The sequence below is a fragment of the Parasteatoda tepidariorum genome, chromosome 3 (assembly GCF_043381705.1).
Source record: "Parasteatoda tepidariorum isolate YZ-2023 chromosome 3, CAS_Ptep_4.0, whole genome shotgun sequence".
Classification (NCBI taxonomy): Eukaryota; Metazoa; Arthropoda; class Arachnida; order Araneae; family Theridiidae; genus Parasteatoda; species Parasteatoda tepidariorum.
This window is the reverse complement of record NC_092206.1, coordinates 12,798,883-12,819,377: the sequence shown is the minus strand read 5'-3', so window position 1 is coordinate 12,819,377 and position 20,495 is coordinate 12,798,883. Positions and strand designations below refer to the sequence as shown.

General features: G+C 29.5%; 1 protein-coding gene across 2 annotated transcripts in view; it reads left to right on the top strand.

The window, feature by feature from the left end:
• Window positions 1-6,054: 6,054 nt before the first annotated feature.
• The window catches only part of LOC107455243 (uncharacterized), a 22,806-nt gene continuing 8,365 nt past the window's right edge, over window positions 6,055-20,495 (top strand). The window contains exons 1-3 of one of the 2 annotated variants that reach the window (XM_016072750.3): window positions 6,055-6,332; window positions 8,986-9,090; window positions 11,911-12,116. In XM_016072750.3, coding sequence (XP_015928236.1) covers window positions 6,099-6,332; window positions 8,986-9,090; window positions 11,911-12,006 — 435 coding nt within the window. In that variant the 5' untranslated portion in view covers window positions 6,055-6,098 and the 3' untranslated portion in view covers window positions 12,007-12,116. Of the gene's footprint in view, window positions 6,333-8,985; window positions 9,091-11,910; window positions 12,117-20,495 lie in introns of those variants that run through there. The other variant, XM_071178336.1, reaches the window with a different exon arrangement.

Genomic DNA, 20,495 nt, shown 5'->3' with positions numbered 1-20,495 from the left:
ATAGAAAAATTGTGAAAAAAAAGTGTATCTCTACAAATGTGCTTAATAATCATTTGTTGAATGAAAAATAGAAAAAATAATGATGTTATAATGCAAACAGGGTTCTTACTATACATAAAAAATTTAAAAAGTCAATCTTACATTAAAAATTTACACTTTTCTTTTTATCAGCTTTCACTTTACATCAAAAAAGTATAACTCCTTGAATTTTTATCATTTATTTGCAAATGTTAGAAAAAATTATGCACAAAAAAGTTTATCAATTTAATTAACATTCCGAATATTTCTTCTTTACTTTGAAACTCATGAATTAAATCGCATTAAACAAAGTAACTTAAAATCAAAAATGTATGATACAAATAATGAGAATTTGTCACGCAATATATCGCTCATGGACTGCAATAGCAGCACAACTCAAAAAATCAAGTTTTGAGATAAGTAGGTTTAAAGTTTTAATTGCTAATCAAAATGCATAAGAAATGCTTTTGTTTGCTTAAAGGAAGATTTCTTTCAAGTTGAATTATGAGGGCAAGTATTGCTGCTGAAAGAATGTGTATTTTCATATTTACACCTGTTCTAAGTCCAAAACGCGTGTTTTTTGAGTTGTGACACTATTGCAGCCCATGAGCGATATGTAATAGAATTTTTTGTTCATCCTTTTAGTCGATATATAATTGTTACAATTAAATTATAAAAAAAATTAACATAGTCTTTTTTGTTTAGTTCAAAGGGAAAGAAAGATGTTTGCAAGTTTAAGTTGAGAGACTGGGCCGAAGTGCTTGCAGAGCAAAAAGCGGCAGAGCAAGAGCGAACTGCTCTGGATGAGATTCAAAACCTGGATAAGAATGTCGCCGAAGTTGAGGGAGCAAAATTAACAGAAAAACTAACATCTGCTCAGTGTGATATTGGAAACTTAGATAAGGATTTGGATGTAGATGTTGAAAAAGTGGAAGTGCCAAAAGCGGTAGAATATTGGAAGTCTGCGCAAATAAATATACAGGAAGTGGATAAGCAGGAGACGGATGAAAATGGCGAAAAGTTTCCACTAAAAAATTGGGACGTGGAGATAATGGAACAAATGGCACTTGACTTCAAGCAGAATGGGTTCATAAAGTTAGACTTGAAAAATGCGTTATTTTCCACGCCCCATTTTGTACATTTGACTGAAGAGTTCCAAAAATGGAAAAATGAGAAATGGATTTAATGAGGCCGTTTCTGGTAGATTCAAGTAGAATCATCCTTGAATTTTTCGTAAAACGTGATAACGGTACTAAATAAAAATTAATCTGATTAAAAATTGGCCCTTGAACAGGACATTTTGTTCCTTGAACCATATTGTATTTACATTTCTGATATCTCTGCATAGACACTTATGTGGTGATTTTCATGAGAGGACTAACACGCACAAACTTTATATTATATAACGTGTAATGTTAGTACATTCCTAAAACGTGTGACAGATCCAACTAGCTCAATTGCAGGACATTTTGTATATTGAGCTGCTTGTAAACTCTCTACTGACAGCATTGTGGAGCTTCTCAAAATGGTGACTTACCCATGAACTATATATGGTTAGTATTTCCATTAAATGCAGTCGAAAAGACTGGGATAAAATAGTAGATTTCGTAATAGAGATTCGGCTCTTGGGCAGGACATTTTGTTTCTTGAGCCTGATTCTGAACTTTTTGCGATTTCCACATAGACAATTCTAGAAGGTGGCTAAGTAACACAAACTTTATATTACGTGCTCAGTTAGGATTCCCAGAATGTGTATAATAGCACCCAATTATGGACATAACCTAATGTTGACGCAATTCTGATTGTGACAGAACCCGACTATGACAGAATCCGATTACGACAGAACTCGACTATGACAGAACCAGACTATGACTAACCTCGACTATGACAGAGCCCTAGTTTGACAAAACCCAATCTTCACAAAACTCAATTTTGACTCTAAAAAATATAGCTCAAAGGCAGGACATTATGTTTATTGAGCTGTATGTGATTATTCTGTACGAACAGTATTGTGAAGATTAAGAACTTCAAAATAGTTAATGCTTAAAATTTCCATAAAATGTAATCTAATAATAAATATTTTATATCGCAATAAAATTTTTGGCTTTGAACGGGACATCTCTTTCTTTGAGTCGTATTATAGCATTTTTCAATGTACTCATGTTCTGTTTATGTTGTAACACTTTAAGTTGATAACTATTTTTCTGTTGTTATATTTATATTAGTGTCAGAAGTGCATTTAATTAATTAAATATTGTTTTTTTTTAATAAACAGACTTATATTATTATCATGCTATTTTTAATCTAAATGGATAGCACAAATGAATTAATTCTAACATTTCAAGCATTTCATCAAATCGATCAAAAACATAAATGCAATCACTATGTACGAATGCTTTAACACTTGTACAATTATCCTTGTGTAGCAGGCAACGGATCGATATCGAGGGCTTATTAGAAAGCCTTAAAAATACCGTACCATCATATTGTTCGCATTTATTGTTTTTTAGTTTTTTATTACCGTCATTAAACAGCCGACCAAATTTTGAGTTTACTACTACCAATGTTAAACTCCGTGGCCTTGTAATTTTGAGCCCAATCCAAAAGACAAGGCAACTCCTGGATCAAGTATGGGGAGAAATTTGCCTTCCTGGAAGAATTTTTAAGGGAACTAACCCGCATTGGCGTTACATAGCGAGGTAAACCTCCCACGATTAGCCTGACGGTAAAGGAGCTCTAACCCATGCAGGGCCGGATTAAGAACCTAAGAGGCCCTAAGCACTTAAAAATTTTTGATGTTCCTTAAATCTAATTAAAAACATCAATACGAATATAAAATCTTTTTCTTAAATAAGTAAATTGAAGAAAAAAAATAATAAATTTATATCACCGTCAAATTTAAAGCTTCTTACCGAGGATCTGATGGAAATCAAAATTTTTAAATTAATTCTTTGAAGGGTTATTACTTGTGTTGGTCATTATTAGCAAANATTTTCGTGGCCCCTTAGAAATTTTGGGACCTAGGCCCATGCCCACTAAGCGATAATAAGGCAATGTGTCAGATTCGTAAATACTTATAGTACAATTTTGTACTTAAAACGCTTATAACCTCTAAACTATTACATAGTATGATAGTTTCGACATTGATTTCATTCTTTTCAGGGAGAAAAATAAAATGTGTCACTTGCCGTAGTTTTGTATTTCAGGTCTCGGCTATTCACTGACTATATAGGAGGTCTGTTAGGAAAAAAAACATTGGTCATTTGGTGATGGGATACTGCAAATACAGAACTTTCTTTTTCGTGTCCGCGTGATTGAAATAATTATAACGCAATATCAAATTAGTTAAAACCATGTAAGAACTTAAAAATCGAATTAAAATGTGTAAAAAAATATTCCTAGTCGAAAGATATTTTTTTCATGTTTGCTTCGTGGTGCCCCCTTTACCTCTGGTGCCCTACGCACGTGCTTAGTATGCTTAATGGTTAATCCGGCCTTGAACCCATGATCCGTCTACCTCTGAGGATATTTTACGTCAGCACTGTGGTTGGTTGGAGTGAACCAGGTGCGGAATTCAATAAAATGAGTTTTAAGATGGTGTTTTTTATCTAATAAAAATTTTAAAGGAAGCAGAAAAAAAATGTTTGAAAATATTTTTTTTTTTTTTAAAAAAAGAGCAATTTGGGAAAATATTAAAAATTGCTATTTACATTTGAACACCTCAAACCCCTCCCTTACTACGTCCTTGATGAAAAAGTGTTTTTAGAAAAAAAATTGCCAAAGTTAAATGAAACATTCCATGTAAACTATTAAAACATCAAATGAATTTTTAAAGGTGTTATCGCTTTGGAATGTGTCAACCTTTGTTTTGATATTTATCATACTGACTTAAATAACTATATTATAATACTTTCAAAATAACCTAATATCATCTAAAATCTCAAAATATCTGAACGGAAGTATTTAAAAAAAAATTGCTAAAGTTAAATGAAACATACCATGTAAAGTATTAAAATATCAAGTGGATTTTTTTAAGGTGTTATTGCTTTGGGGACGTGCGTCACTTTGGGATCTGTCCACCTTTTTTTTGCAAACATTAAACTACAGCTCATCGTGTCCCTTTGGCAACAGCATTGGGACCTTCAAACTCAAAATAAACTTTATAACATCAAACCATATCTAGACCCCTTACCTGTATTGCATCTACTTGATGCAGATGTAAAGCTAAATCGTCTCAGAATCTTCATGTTCACATATTTCATTCTAGCCTCTGTAACAAGATAAACACACCTGTTTACAGTCGGAGAGTGACAGGGAGACTTTGGTATTTCTTTGATGTGCATGGTGTCAGTGATTTAATATCAGTTCACTGATATTAAATCAGTTCAGTTTGGGGGAGGATATATCGCATAAAAATTTCTAGCAATGATTCGCAGCTTGAAAGTAATCTTCGGTCGTACAAAATCTGTTATTTACTCAACAACTTCATGTTAACCAATAATATCCGCTGTACATTTTAAAACTAATTACTCTGGGGCATTGTCAAGATGACTTAGAAAAATCACGATCCTCCTTCTTTGCCCAATTCCAGACTGCAAATTATTGCCAACCGAGTCCTTAGGTTGTATATAAGGAGGATCTTAAAAGCAAGACAAATGGTTAAAAATAATAAGTTTGTTAGAAATTTCGCACTTCCGGATTAATTTGAAATCAATAATTAGTGTAGGATACTTATATGGTACATCCTTCCATAATGCTGCAAAACTTGTTGTTTTACGTAAATTGATGAATGATTAGAATATTAAGAATAACATCAATTCTCTTTTTTCATGTCAAAATTGAAGAATGACTACGACAGAAGACCTTAAGGAACGTGAGTAAGTTGTCAAATTAGCATAAGCACATGGTAACTAGATTCATATTATATTAAATTTGTTAGTTGAAATTATTACGACGTAAAAATTAATTTTTAAAAGCTAAGATTTTTCTTTTTTTTAATTTTAAAACTTTGGTAATCATTGAGCAAGATTGAGTGTTTTAATTAGATATTTTAAGATAAAATTGTCAAGGAAAAATTAAGCTATAACAAAGAAAAAAAAATCATTAGAGGGTAAATCTAAGAAGTTTTAAATCCCCCAAAGATAAATTTAAATTTAACACATACTTAAAATCTAAATTTAACAAGAATATGCAACTTATTATATGACTAAATTTTGTAACTAGTTTAATTAATAACTAGGTAAAATTTTATAACTAACTAAATAAGAGTTGCTTAACCTTTTGACGCAGGTGGTACACCGATGCCCCTTAAATATATTTTTTCTGACTCTCTAATTACAAGCAAAAGTACATTTAATTAATTTTTCAATACAACAGTCAGTCCAATAGTTATAAAAATAAATCTGTTAGATAATTGGAATTATATTTGTGCAAAAATATAAAATCCAAAAAAAAAAAAAAAGAAGAAAAAAAGAAGTTTGAATTTTTTTTTTATTCATGTTAAAAAAATTATCAATAATTGGTTTTGTAAATTAAAGAAATTCTAATGATTAATAACTGTTTCACTTAGATTCAAGTAACTACAAATAAATTATTTGGAAGTGAGTCGTGCTTGGAAGATTTTACCTTCAAAGCAGAAAAATTATGTATATCATATTATGTATATCATACGTATTAAGTATATCATATATATTATGTATATCATACATGTTATGTATATCATACATATTATGTATATCATACATAGAATATGTATTTCATAACTATAAATTATTAAAATGCTAAATATAATATTTTTCACATATTTTGACCTAAATGAATACAAAATAATAAAACAAGTATGAAAATTCTGCGTCAAAGAGTTTACAGAAGAAAGATAACATTATGAATAGAATTTAATTTTCCGGAACATACAAAAATAGCGTCCTTATTAAAAAATTATCGAATTTTATTATTCTGATAAGGTTGGGAAATAAACAGATGAATGTGTTTAGATTACCCTATAAATTAATTCAACTTCAAAATGAATTCGGAATCAGAGATAGCAGTTTCCAGTTTTGCGCACATTCCAGCTAAGTATCATGTGGAAATCTATTATACTGGCATGTGTTGTGTGTCCCTTTATTGTTAGCTCTGCCCCTTGCGAGGGATGCGGAGATTACAAAGAAATGGACGAAGGAGACGAAAATGTAGAAAAGATCATTCATGATATATTTAAAGACTTTTCTCAGCATCAATTTGGTCGCACGCATTGGAAACTTATTGATGTTCTTAGTGCTGAAGAAGCAAAGTGCTTGGACGAAGGGGAGTGTGGAGTAAGAATTAAATGCATTTTGTATTGTTTAATTAAACATCAGATTAACACTTTTTGATAGAATTTTTATTAAGCATATTTTTCGTTATTTTGTGTTAAGTTAGGTCAAAATAAGTGAAAAATATTATATTTAACATTTTAATAGTTTACAGTTATGAAATATTGCATGTATAGATTTATTTTTCTGTGTTGAAGGTAAAATCTTCCAAACACGACTCACTTCTAAACAATAATTTCTCTAATTTAAAGTTATTTATATCTAAAAGAACAGTTATTCATCATTGAAATTCATTTAATTTACTAAATTGATTATTGATAAATATTTTAATGTGAATAAAATTTTTTTTTTTAAAAAACTACGTTATTTTATTTTTTAGTACAAATATAATTTCGATAATCTAAAATAATTTTTAGTTACTCATATACTGTCTTTTATAATTAAAAAATACCATAATGTATTTAATGAATATATTAAACTTTTAATGACAGCGTCAGAGAAAGAAAAATAGTGCGTGTAGTCCCTCCGCGCGGAAGAAGTTAAACTTCGCAACCTGCGACGTTAATTGTAGAAGAATCAGCAGTCGTGGAAGGATCACTAGTTCTATTCAACGACTCTTTTATCTGCTCCGCTCGCTTCCGTGCTCTGTAATTGTGCATTTTTCTCTCGTGGACCTCTTGAACCAGTGGAAGTGCTTGTGGTTGCCTCATCGTCTCACCCTGGAAAATGTATTTGTATTAATAATGTATGTGAATGCGTCATAATGTAATTTCAGAAGAGAAAACCTAACAATCAATTGATATTCACAAGAGACGTACCTTGACATAACCTTAAATTCGTCGTATTGTTTTCACTCATTTTTTACAATTGTTATACACTAAATTTGAAAATTAAAAATACTACCCTATTAAATTATATGTGTATCAAAACAAACTAAAAAAATATTTATAGAAAAACAATGCTTTTATTATTTTTATGCTAGTGAGAACCCAAACAATATGGAAATGAATGAGGGAAAACTGGATCCTACCACGTGATTTCCCGGCCAATAAAAATGTAGCGTTAAACGTTTAACGCAACCTTGTTGGAAGTCGCATAAGAAGTATAACTTCAAAAATGTAAAAGGAACACCGATGTCTCATCTGTGTGAAAGGGTTAAGCGCAAAGCTTAGTATGAAGGGAGCAAAATAAAATAAAATAAAAATAATTTTGAAAAAATTTCCTTTCTGAATTACTTTTGATCTGATGATTAGATTTTGGTGTACTAGGAATGAATTATTTTTGTTTTGAGTTCTTAACATGTTAGATAATTAGTATTGACGACGAGTTACGTAATCAGACACAAAAATGCACTCTTTTCTTCCTCGTATTTAGATTCCTGACCCAAAATATGGAGAGTAGCTAGCTGCTATCTTGAAAAATATGGTCCCCAAAGTTAAGGAGGAAGAGTTTCACCTTTGCGTAATTTGCTATATCCGGAGTACCTTTTAAGCGAATTGAAAAATTTTTATACAGTGCTTTACATATTTATCAAAAACTAATTTCACTAAAATCTAATTCAATTTTTGATAATTGTGTTTTTTTATTATTTTATTCAATAGTAGTATAAAAAGTTTAGAAATCGTAAGCTATAAAATTTTTTATATCGTTTTAATGTTTGAAATTTAAAATTATAAAATACAAAATTTGAATGAAATAGGTCTAACAGTTCTCCAGAAATCAAGTCTTAAAAATTTGTGTACATAAAACTTGATTCTGTGATTTGACTTTGAGTCGTAATTTAAAATATCATTTGCGTTAATTAATTATCATATTTAACATTTAGGTCCTTGAACTATTAAATGTGAAAAATAGATTCAATCAAAAGTTATTCAGGAAATTCACTTTTTTATTTTTTTTACAGATATTCTTACAATTTATAAATTTTTTATGTCCCATTTTTTTCCTATAAATTCTATTACTGATTTTAAACTTATAAGTTTTTATCTCCAGAAATATACAACCACTTTTCTAAAAAAAAACAAATTTTCTGCTCTTTTCATCATTTAAATGATGGATTTACCAAAGAAAAATATAATATTTATAAACTATTCATTGAATAAAATAGGAAATATGCTTATTATTTTCTTTTCTTGAGGATGGGAGATTCAAACATTAGCAAAAATTATTGAACTCGTGTATTTTAATTGTGTGAGGTCATGTAATCAAAATAATTCTTTCTAATGGTTTTCTGTTGTATATATATTTAATTTTGAGGGATTTTTGAATATACTGTATTTTTTTTTTATCAGTAGACAGTAATTTAGAAATAGCTTTATCGTAAGTTTCCACTCAGTAGGAGCTTATGATAAAGCTATTTCTAAATTACTGTAGTTCAACTATCTATTTTCTTAAAATAATTTGATCGCTTAGCATGCCTTGCCAAATGCAACGTTAAATAAATAAATAATTAAAATTATTTATTTTTTTAATGTTATTAATTATACTGATATAAAGTAATTAAATGGCGGTAACGAGTAATCATTAATAGGCTGTATAGGGAATGCTTAATTTTAGAATTAAGTCTATACCTTTTCGCTGTAATGAAATTTTATGCATTTTATGAGAAGCTTTACAAAATTTTATCTAATTGTTATTTTTTTCCTTTTTTAAATAGAAAGCAGCAGCCTATCGTATAAAGATATCTACTGTTCCTACCACCTGTGCGAAAAGAGATTCCAGTTATAAGGATGCTCAAGATTGTGACGCGTTGGAAGGCGCCGTAAGTATCTGCAACAACTTTTCATCTTAGAAATAAAATCACGACGCAGTTTTTGTAAATAATTATTTTAGCAGAACTTTTTTTTCTAAATTACACTTAAGAATTAAGTGGATCCGATAAAATACTTTTTTCTTCTTTATTTTAAAATTATTTATGTACAGTGCGCAAAAAAAAAAAAAAAAAAAAAAAAAAAAAAAAAAAAAAAAAAAAAGCCGGATTATCCTAAATAACTTTTAATCTAATGATCACGTTCTTCACGTTCTAGGACTCATTCTTAATGGTTTTCGGGGTGACCTCAAATATGCTAACTAATTAGTAGGGGAGAGTGGGGTCAATTGTAACATTTTTTACTTAACTATTTTTAACTAACAGAAAATCCAATATGTTATTAGTATTAATTGACAGACGAGTAAAGAAGACTATCTACTAGAAAAAAAAAAAAAATACCTCATTTTAAATGTTATTATATTAGTTATTAACAATTTTTGACAGTCGTGCACTTGTTACAATTGTCCCCACTTACGGGGACTATTGTAACAGTTCATAAATTCAACTAAAACATAGTTAATTATATATATTATCATAGCTGTGATATATTTTTTTATTGATCAAAATAGTAGTGATATTTTAGGAGTAAAAATAATAATGAGCAGAGACCTAAAGGGTTAAACTTTTAACTTTAAGGGGTTAAAAATTTTAATTTATGCTGTGAAAGGTGACAAATAAAATAATGAACATGCAACATAATATAAATGATATAGGAAACTATTGGTGGTTCTTAAAGAGTTAAGTAATGGTTTGTAAACAGAAGATTAGTTATTTTCAGCTGTTACAATCGTCCCTTTACTTATTGTTACAATCGTCCCCAAGACGCCATTTCAGCTTCATTTGTAAAAAACAAAGCTAGTTAATTAACAAAACTAATCTTTTTTTTTTTGAAATGTTAATTAAGGTGTCCACCTACATATTCGGTTAATAATTTTTATTTCTTTAAGCAAAATTACTTTGTTACAATATAATATTCTAATACCAAAAAAAGTACTTAAGTAGCGTGAAAATATCTTTTGTGATGTAACTCTTTCAAAAGTACATAAAAATGGTTGCCAGCAGGGGTGTCCATGTAGATTTATTAAATACACCTTGTGCGCCACCTAGGAACCAAATCTAGAACCCGACACTCGAAATTTTTGCTCTGTTACAATCGTACCCTGTTACAATTGACCCCACTTTCCCCTAGCAGATGATATTTTAAGTTACAAAATCAGACACAAAAGCGTTCTTTCGCTGAATGTATACATTCTTTTTTCGATGGATTAGAGTTTTTGACCCCAAAAATGTTGGGAGTAGTCACAATCTGGGGAACATGGTCACAATAGTTTGGTCAGGAGAGCGATACAAAGTTTGAATGTCTAATTTTTATTTTTGCGTATTCCAATGTATTTCAAGAACTTTTCAAACGAATTGAAAAAATTTTACACATTTTAAAGTATCTAATTTTGCATGGCAAAATGCAAAATTTGAGCAAAATTGGTCGAATAGTTTCGAGAAATCAAATTTTTAAAACGTCAAGCATTTTTAAAAATTTGATTTCTCAGGAACTATTTAACCGATTTCGCTTATTAATTTTGTCTGCACCAATTAATTAGCGTATTTGTTGTCACTCCCTTAAATCATTAAGAATGAAGTCCTAGAACATGAAGATCAGATCATTAGATCAAAAGTTATTCAGGGTGGTCCGTTTCTTTTTCTTTTGGCGCACTGTACAGGAGTTAAGAAAAAAGACACTTTCCTACATAGTTTTCAATGAAGGCATTTAAACATACTAATATGTACTCCGGGATGTTTTTAAATAGATAATTTAATGATGCCCATTAATCAACGTTACAGTTGAAAATCATTTGTGTTCTAAGAAAGAAAAAAAACTTTTTCTGCGGATTTAGAATTGTGAATTGTGAAAAAGTATGAAAGAAATTCGAAAATATATTTTCCTCAGATTTAAGTCAGAATAGCAATCGAAAGTTTCGCTTGATATTCTCAAGACTTTCTTAAAATAGTTTGAATTTTGAGATGATTTAAAACTAGTTTCACATAAAAAAACAGGCGCCATATATTTCGAAAATACTCATAAGCATTTAATAAAGATTGAAGAAGCTATATTGCCGCCATTTTTTAGGAGCTATAAGATGGAACTTTCTCACAAAATTTAATTTCTCAACTTTTCGCAATGTTTTTTTACATCATTATTTTATTTTGAACATTTACGAAGATTTGTTCAAAATTTTTTATTGTTTCATTGGGTAATTTTTTCGTGCGCCATAAGAGCAAGCTCACCAAAAATTTTCTGAAAAAGCAATAACGGAACGACAGCAGTAATCTTTTTGAATATATATATATTAAAAAAAAACACTATTTTTCAAAAATTGTTGACCTATTTTGTTTTTATGTAAAAAAAATTTCATGGCATCATAACGCTAGAGATAATTTTTTTAAACTTTAAACTTCTAAGTTTTTTTAATCGTTAACAAGTTTCACTTTAAAATAAATTACTTAAATCCCTCTCAAAAAATTATTTTTATTCAGAGATTGTACATTTTGTGACTATTTCTTTTCTATTTAAATTGTAATCAGCTCAAATGATTTAACATATCTGAAATGAACTGAACTATGAAAATTTTATTTAGTACACTAAATTCCAATAACATCAAAAGTTATACAGAGTACATATTTTTGCCTACTGCTCAATACTTTACAAAGATTTTAGTATTATCTATTCCATATATTCAATAATGCAATTTGTAAAACATTTTATTGTCTTTTTAGGAAATCCATTATTGCACAATTACGGAGAAAAGAGACAAGAAAGGAGACTTTATTTTCCAGAGAACAAGTTGCTCAAATAGAAAGTTTCCAGAATAATACAGAAGAAAAAAACTTCTACTGATAATGAGCCAATTATATTCTTTAATAGTTTATATTGTTATGCGATAACTGAAAAATGCATGTGAGTTTCAATAAATACAATAATGAAGTAGAACTAATGTAGGGATTATTTCTTATTTTGAAATTATTAAATAAATTTAATAAATTTAAATTAAATAAAATCCTTTCCTAATACTTGCGCGTAGATCGTCTGGGTATCAAACCGTGGGAGTCATCCCCTCTGCAAAAGATCAAAATTCTGATGACATGTCTTCGGATCATTCTCAGGAATGTTAACTTGGTTTAGCAAAGATTTAGATAATGCGTCCTTGCTGATTAATTTAACTTAACAACTGATTAATTTAACTTATTTTTAAATTTAAATTTAACTTAACACATGCTTAAAATCTAAATTTATCAAGAATATGCAACCTATATGACCAAAATTTTATAATTAGCTTAATTAGCTAGCTAGCTTTTATAACTAGCTTACTTAATTCCTCCCTCGAATAAGTAAGAGTTGCTTAACCTCTTGACGCAGATGGGACGCTGGTGTCCCTTTTATATATTTTCTGGCTCTCTAGTTACAAGCAATAGTATATTTAATTAATTTTTAATTATAAAAACCAGTCTAATAGTTATTAAAACAAATCTGTTAGATAATTGGAATTATATTTGTGGTAAAATATAAAATCCAAGGAAAAAAAAAAGAAGTTTGATTTTTTTTCATTTATGTTAAAAAAAGTTATCAATAATTGATTTTTTAAATTGAAGAAATTTCAATGATTAATAACTGTTTCTCTTAGATTCAAATAACTACAAATAAGTTATTTGGAAGTGAGTCGTGCTTGGAAGATTTTACCTTCGAAGCAGAAAAATTATGTACGAGTATATCATAACCTATTATGTATATCATACGTAGAATATGTATTTCATAACCATAAATTATTAAAATCTAAATATATTTTTCATGTTCTTTTACATAAATGAATACAAAATAATAAAAAAAAAATTATGAAAATTCTGCGTCAAAGAGTCTACCGAAGAAAGATAACATTATGAACAGAATTTAATTTTCTGGAATATATGACAGTAGCGTCATTATTTAAAAATTATCCAATTATCTAATTTTATTATGTTGATAAGGTTGGGAAATAAACAGATGAATATGTTTTGATTACCCTATAAATTAATTCCACTCCAAAATGAATTCGGAATTAGAGATAGCAGCTTCCAGTTTTGCTCATATTCTAGCTGAGTATCATGTGGAAATCTATTAAACTGGCATGTGTTGTGTGTCCCTTTATTGTTAGCTCTGCTCCCTAAGAGGGATGCGGAGATTGCAAAGAAATCGACGAAGAAGACGAAAATGTGGAAAAGATAGTACATGATATGTTTAGAGAGTTTTCTAAGTTTCAATTTAGTCGCAGGCATTGGAAACTTATTGATATTCTTAGTGCTGAAGAAGCTAAGTGCTTGGACGAAGGGTAGTGTAGAGTAAGAATTAAATGCATTTTGTAATGTTTAATTAAACATGAGATTAACTCTTTGACGTAGACTTTTTATTAAACATACTTTTTTTCTCGCTATTTTGTGTTAATATATTTAAAAAAATGTGAGAAATACTATATTTAACATTTTAATAATTTACGGTTATGAAATATTGCATAGATGTATTTATCTGCGTTAAAGGTAAAATTTTCCAAACACAACTAAATTCTAAAAAATAATTTCTCTAATTTGAAATTATTTAGATTTAAAAGAAGCGGTAATTCATCATTGAAATTTGTTAAATTTCAAAATTAATTATTGATAATTTATTTAATATGAATGAAAAAAAAATAATTTTTCAAACTACGTTTTATTTTATTTTTTAGTACAAATATAATTTCGATAATCTAAAATATTTTTAGTAACTCGTAGACTGTTTTTTATATATAAAAAAAATTCAAAATAAAAAGTAATATTTTTAAAAACCACGTTTTTGTATTGGAGAATAATAATTTTAAAAAAAATTTAAAAAATGAAAAACGTGGGGAGCATGAAATACATTACAGTACATATACACATACATATGCACATTTTCTTACTCATGCACAGCCAAATATTCATCCACATACATATGCATATACACAAACATATTCCACATACACATCCACATTTAGATACATTTACAATTGCAGATATACATACACATATTCTCAAGAGCACACATACACACACTAATATAACATTACTGTTATGTATTTCATGCTCCCCACGTTTTTCGTTTGTGAAAAAAAATAATTTTTCAAACTACGTTTTATTTTATTTTTTAGTACAAATATAATTTCGATAATTCAAAATATTTTTAGTAACTCGCAGACTGTTTTTTATAATTAAAAAAATACGAAAATAAATTTTATGAATATGTTATACTTTTAATGGGAGCATCAGAAAAAAAAATATGTAAAAGGAACACCGATGTCTCATCTGCGTCAAAGGGTTAAGCTCAAAGCTGAATATAAAGTGCGCAAAATAAAATAAATAAAAAGAAATAATTAAAAAAAAATCCCTCCTGAATCACTTTTGATCTGATGATCATATTTTTATTATTTTATTTAGTATAAAAAGTTTAGAAATCGTAAGCTATACACTTTCTTATATTACATATAAATTATTATTTATTTTATTATTAATTATTATTTCTTATATTACGTACAATTTCTTATATATTTTTTTAAAGTTTGAAATTTTAAATGATAAAATACAAAATTTGAACGAAGGAGATCTAATAGTTCTACAGAAATCAAGTTTTAAAAATTTGTATGCATAAAACTTGATTCTGTGATTTGATTTTTCGTAACTTAGCATTTGCACTAATTAATTATCATATTTGACGTTTAGGTCCTTGAACCAATAAATGTGAAAAATAGATTCAATCAAAAGTTATTCAGGGAATTAACTTTTTTATTTTTTGTACAGATATCCTTACAATTGATAATTTTTTTCGTCCCTTTTTTTCTATAAGGTTCTATTACTGATTTTAAACTTATGAGTTATCTACAGAAATATACACCCTTTTCTAAACAAACACATTTACAGCTCTTTTGAACATTTAAATGATGAACTTATCAAAGAAAAATGTACTATTTAAAAACTATTCATAGAATAAAATAGGAAATATACTTATTAAATTCTTTTTTGAGAAAAGGAGATTCAAATATTAGCCAAAATTATTTAATTTGTGTATTTTAATTTACTTGAGGTTATGTAATTAAAACTATTACAAAACAATTTTTTGTAATGGTTTTCTGTTGTATATATATTCAATTTTGAGGGATTTTTGAATACACTATGTTTTTTTTTGTTTATCAGTAGACAGTAATTTAGAAATAGCTTTATCATAAGCTTCCACTCAGTAGGAGCTTATGATAAAGCTTTCACTAAATTACTGTTATAGTTCACCTATTTCCTTAGAATAATTTGATAGCTTAGCATGCCTTGTCAATGCAACATTAAATAAATAAATAATTAAAATTATTTATTTATATAATGTTATTAATGGTACTGATCTAAAGTAATTACTGGGCGGTAACGAGTAATTCTTAATAGGCTGTACAGAGAATGCTTTATTTTAAAATTAAGTATATACCTTTTTACTGTAATGTAATTTTGTGCATTTTATGTGAAGTAGTTTTACAAAATTTTATCTAATTGTTATTTTTTTCCTTTTTTAAATAGAAAGCAGCATACTATCGTATAAAGATATCTGTTGTTCCTACCACCTGTGCGAAAAAAGATTTCAGAAGATTTCAAAGATTCGCTCAAGACTGTGATGCGTTGGAAGGTGCCGTAAGTATCTGCAACAACTTTCTTTCTCTGAAATAAAAATTCAGACACAGCTTTTGTAAATAATTACTTTTACAGAACTTTATTTTTTAAATAGAAAGAAAATTAACTACACTTAAATATCAAGTGGAAAATAGTTCTTTCTTCTTTATTTTAAAATTATTTATGTACAGTGCGCAAAAAAAAAATAAATAAATAAACGGACTACCCTGAATAACTTTTAATCTAATGATCGGATCTTCACGTTCTAGGACTCAAAAGCCTACTTTCTCAGAATATAAATTTTTTCGCTCTGTACAGGAGTAAGAAAAAACATACTTTCCTACATAGCTCTCAATGAAGGCATTTTAACAAACTAATAAGAATCCCTAAATATTTTTAAAAAAGCAATTTAATGATAAACATTAATCGAGGTTACAGTTGAAAATCGTTTTTGTTCTGAGCAAAAATAAAAAAACTTTTTTTTCAGGCGGATTTGAAATTGTGAATTTAAACGTATGAAAGAAAGTTGAAAAATATGTTCCTCATATTCAAGTCAGCATATCAATCGATAATTCGGCTTGATCTTCTCAAGACTTTCTTAAAATAGTTTGAACTTTGAGATAATTTAAAACCAGTTTCACATGAAAAGAACAGGCGCCATATATTTCGAAAATACTCAAAAGCATTTTCGAATTTATGAAACGAAAAAAANAAAAAAAAATTATTAATTTTGTGGAAGGCGATCAAAGTTGTAAACATGAATCACGCTAACATTGCCACTTCCAAAAATTGTTTCGACTAAAGATTGAAGAAGCCGCCATTTTTTAGGAGCTATAAGATGGAAGTTTCTCTAAATTTTTTTTTTTAACATGATTATTTTATAGCCTCAAATATTTTTTCTGATTATTTTAAATCGTCAGAATATTTCTTGAACATTTACGTAGATTTGTGCTTCATCGGGCAATTTTTACTTTAAAATAAATAATTTGTAATCATTCTTGAAAAAATTATTTTTATTCAGAGAACGTACATTTTGTGTCTATTCCTTTTCTCAAATGATTTAGCTTATCCGAAGTGAACTATGAAAATTTTATTCTGTATTCTAAAATCCAATAATATCAAAAGTTATTCAGGGTACGTATTTTTGCCTTCTACACAAAGATTTTAGTATTCTTTTTTTCAAATATTTAGTAATTTAATTTATAAAACATTTTATATTTTTAGGAAATCCGTTATTGCACACTTATTGAGCAAAGAAACGAGAAAGGAGAATTTTTTTTACTGAGAACAAGTTGCTCAAGAAAAAACTCATAAAAGAATTTCCAGAAAATAAAATAAGACTTCAACTGATAATGAGTCAATTATATTCTTAAATAGTTTATATTGTTCTGCGATAACCGAGTGCATGTGAGTTTCAATAAATACAATAATGAAGTAGAACTGATGTAGGGATTATTTCTTATTTTGAAATTATTAAATAAATTTAAATTAAATCCTTTTCTAATACTTGCGCGCAGATCGTCTGTGTATCAAACCGCGGGAGTCATCCCCTCTGCAAATGGATCAAAATTCTGATGACATTCATTCTCAGGAATGTTTCTCAGTATCCCATTGGGATACCTGCAAGTGACGTAGTGTGGGTATCTCGATCCTTATTGGTTGTTGAAACATGGTATTTGTTTTCGTTAGCAACTGTTCTTTCCATTCTATGTCGAGTAAGCCAAGCACGTCAAGTATCAATTCTCTTAAGTGATTTATCTGTATTTTTTCACAAAGATTTGTTCTAAAGATTTCGATTCTTTCACCATATATTTCTCATTTAACACAAAGACAGGCACAAAGCCATGTAGAACACAAACAAACTAATTATGCATCGAAGTTGCCAGGCACACGAAACAAAAGTATATCATGGCAATTGGGTATACTATAGACTACGTCACAGGTTGTGTTATTCCTACTAAATTTAACCCATGAACGGCATTTTCTGCGAGCCTAACTTCAAGTCACAAATAAACAAACGAAGTGTTTGATCGTTTAAATAGCTGCTCGCCAGATTTTATTGCATTATAAAGAAAAGTAATTGATATTCGATTTTTGATTAATAATTGATTTATGTGGATAGTGGCATAGAATTTAGCATAGCGTCATGGTAAATGTCATTCCTACTAAGTGGAAGTAGTTGTGTTTTTTTTTATATTATACCCAATTACAATAAAATACATAAACAAATAATAAATCTAAACTAGGTAAAATATGTAGGCAATAAAGAATTATATTTCAACAAATTCGGGGTGCGAAACGGCACTGTATTTAATTAATTAACGTGTTTGATTATTTTGAAAACTTTGTTTCTGATCTAGATTTTTTTTATATATGGTGATTTTATCTTAGGTATAAATAATAAATCCTTTAAACTAAATGGTACTAATCTCTGCTATAGAAAGCAGGTGAATTTTATGAATGTGTACAATTTCAATCAAATGAATAGTGTTTTTAGTTTTAACATCAGGTATTTAAATCCGACCCTTCTTTAGTTATTTATATTGACTTTAAAGTCTGATTGAAAGCCGGCCTGGTGGCCGAGCGGTTAGCGTGCCTGACTGTGAAGCCATAGGCTGCGGGTTCGAATCCCGCTCTGGGCATGGATATTTCTCTCTCTCTTTGTGCTGTCCTCTGTTGCGTGTGTGTATGATGTGGCCCACCCTATAAACGGGTTTGTGGCAGAGTGGCGTGGATAATGTTGCTCGTCTCCGGGACTTTGGTTCACAGGTGCCCACTGGGTAACGCGAAATGAGCAACAATTCTGGCATAGTATAGGCAAAGATTCAAAATTCAGTGCCTGCCATTGGGAAAAAAAAAATATTGTCTGATTGCAAAAATATTGCTGAAATGTTCAAGTTTAAATATCATTAAGAAAAACTGATTTTTTGAACCTGTGGCATCTCATAAATACCATTAATTGGAATTTTCTACTGAAAATTGAATTGAATGAGGGGTTTAATGGCACAAGGTGCAGAAAAGGACATGCTGCGCCAAACATATGGTTTTTTCCCCCAACAAATGTAAGATATAGCATAATTGCTTTGACAAAATACATTGTTAAAACTGTGCATGACACGCAAAACATTCAGAAGTCAATAAAATCTGATAAAAGTGCAAATTGATTAAAATTGCATAAAACAGGTTAAAACGGTACATTGTAATAAAATACAAAGCTGAGAGTAATAAAATACAAAGCTAATATAGAGTTGCTGAAATATAATAGGAAATACTTTAGCTTTATTATAATCAACCAACTGAGAAACAAACTGGTATTGTCCATGGTGAAATAAGCAAATACTCAACTGATTGCAATGGCGAATCACACGTCAACATAAAGTGAGCCATGAACTGCAGATAGTAGTATGTTTAAGATGAGAGAAATATGAACAAAGAAAAGTATGACACTTAAAACACTGCCTTGTGGAACACCTTCAGATTGGATGAAAAGGTATTGCACACTTTGACCCAAAAATATCTGCGATTCAAACATTTTTGATAAAAATCGGTAGATGACTACAGAGGCCCATGTCGAACAGCAACCTACAGGGCCACATCGTGTACCCCCAATTAGCCTCGAATTATTTCCTCTGGTAGAGTACACTAATACCCAATTTGAATATTACGAGTCAATATTAAGGAGAGATATAGGGCCATGTTGTAATACAGAATATTGACATCGAATTTCTCATTTTAAAGCTAATAAACACGCTATTATATAAATACATATAAAACCGCTTCAGCCACTAATATTTAGCCTGAAGAACCTTCTTTCGGCTTTTTAACGGAACCTTTTTTGGGCCCCCTACGTTGTCTATTGTTGTTAATTTACGTCGCACTAGAGCTGCGCAATGGGCTATTGGCGACGGTCTGGGAAACATCTCGGAGGATGATCCGAAGACATGCCATCATAATTTTGATCCTCTGCAGAAGGGATGGAACCCCCGCTTCGGTAGCCCGACGACCTGCGCGCGAAGTCGAGCACTTTACGGTAGAACAGTTTAACGAGGACCAATACCGCACACCCTCGGTCCCTACGCAGACTGATCCAAGTGGTCAACCACCCACACACTGACCGCAGCCAGTGATGCTTGACTTTGGTGATCTGCTGGAAACTGTGTCTTAACGATCAGTCCACTGCGGGACCTGTTGTCTATAAAAATTTCCTTTAATACGATGGTTTGCTATATTAAACTATAATTCTTGGATGAGTTTGAAAATTATCAGTTATATTATGAGGTGATTCGTATGCGTAGCACCGAAGCCGAAATTTATCCGTTTCTTAGCCATTTTTCTCCCATTCCCAAAGAAAAATAATAATTTTTATATATAGAACCCATTATTCACGTAAAAATGTTGAAAAAGATATAAAATAATTTAATAAAACTGATCCCTTAACCGGTATCGAGCCCCGACCCCTAAGTTTACAAATTTCTTTTAAACTTATCCCATGGCGCTGCTGCCACGAATATTTAGATAGTAAAGACATTTGTACTCCTAGAGGTCCGGTGTTTGATACTGGGTAAGGGTTAATATAATTTTTTTTAAAACTTATTTTTTATATCTTTTTCAACATTTTAACGTGAATAAAGTGTTCTATGGGGTCGTTCAAAAAGTACGTACATCCCGAAGGG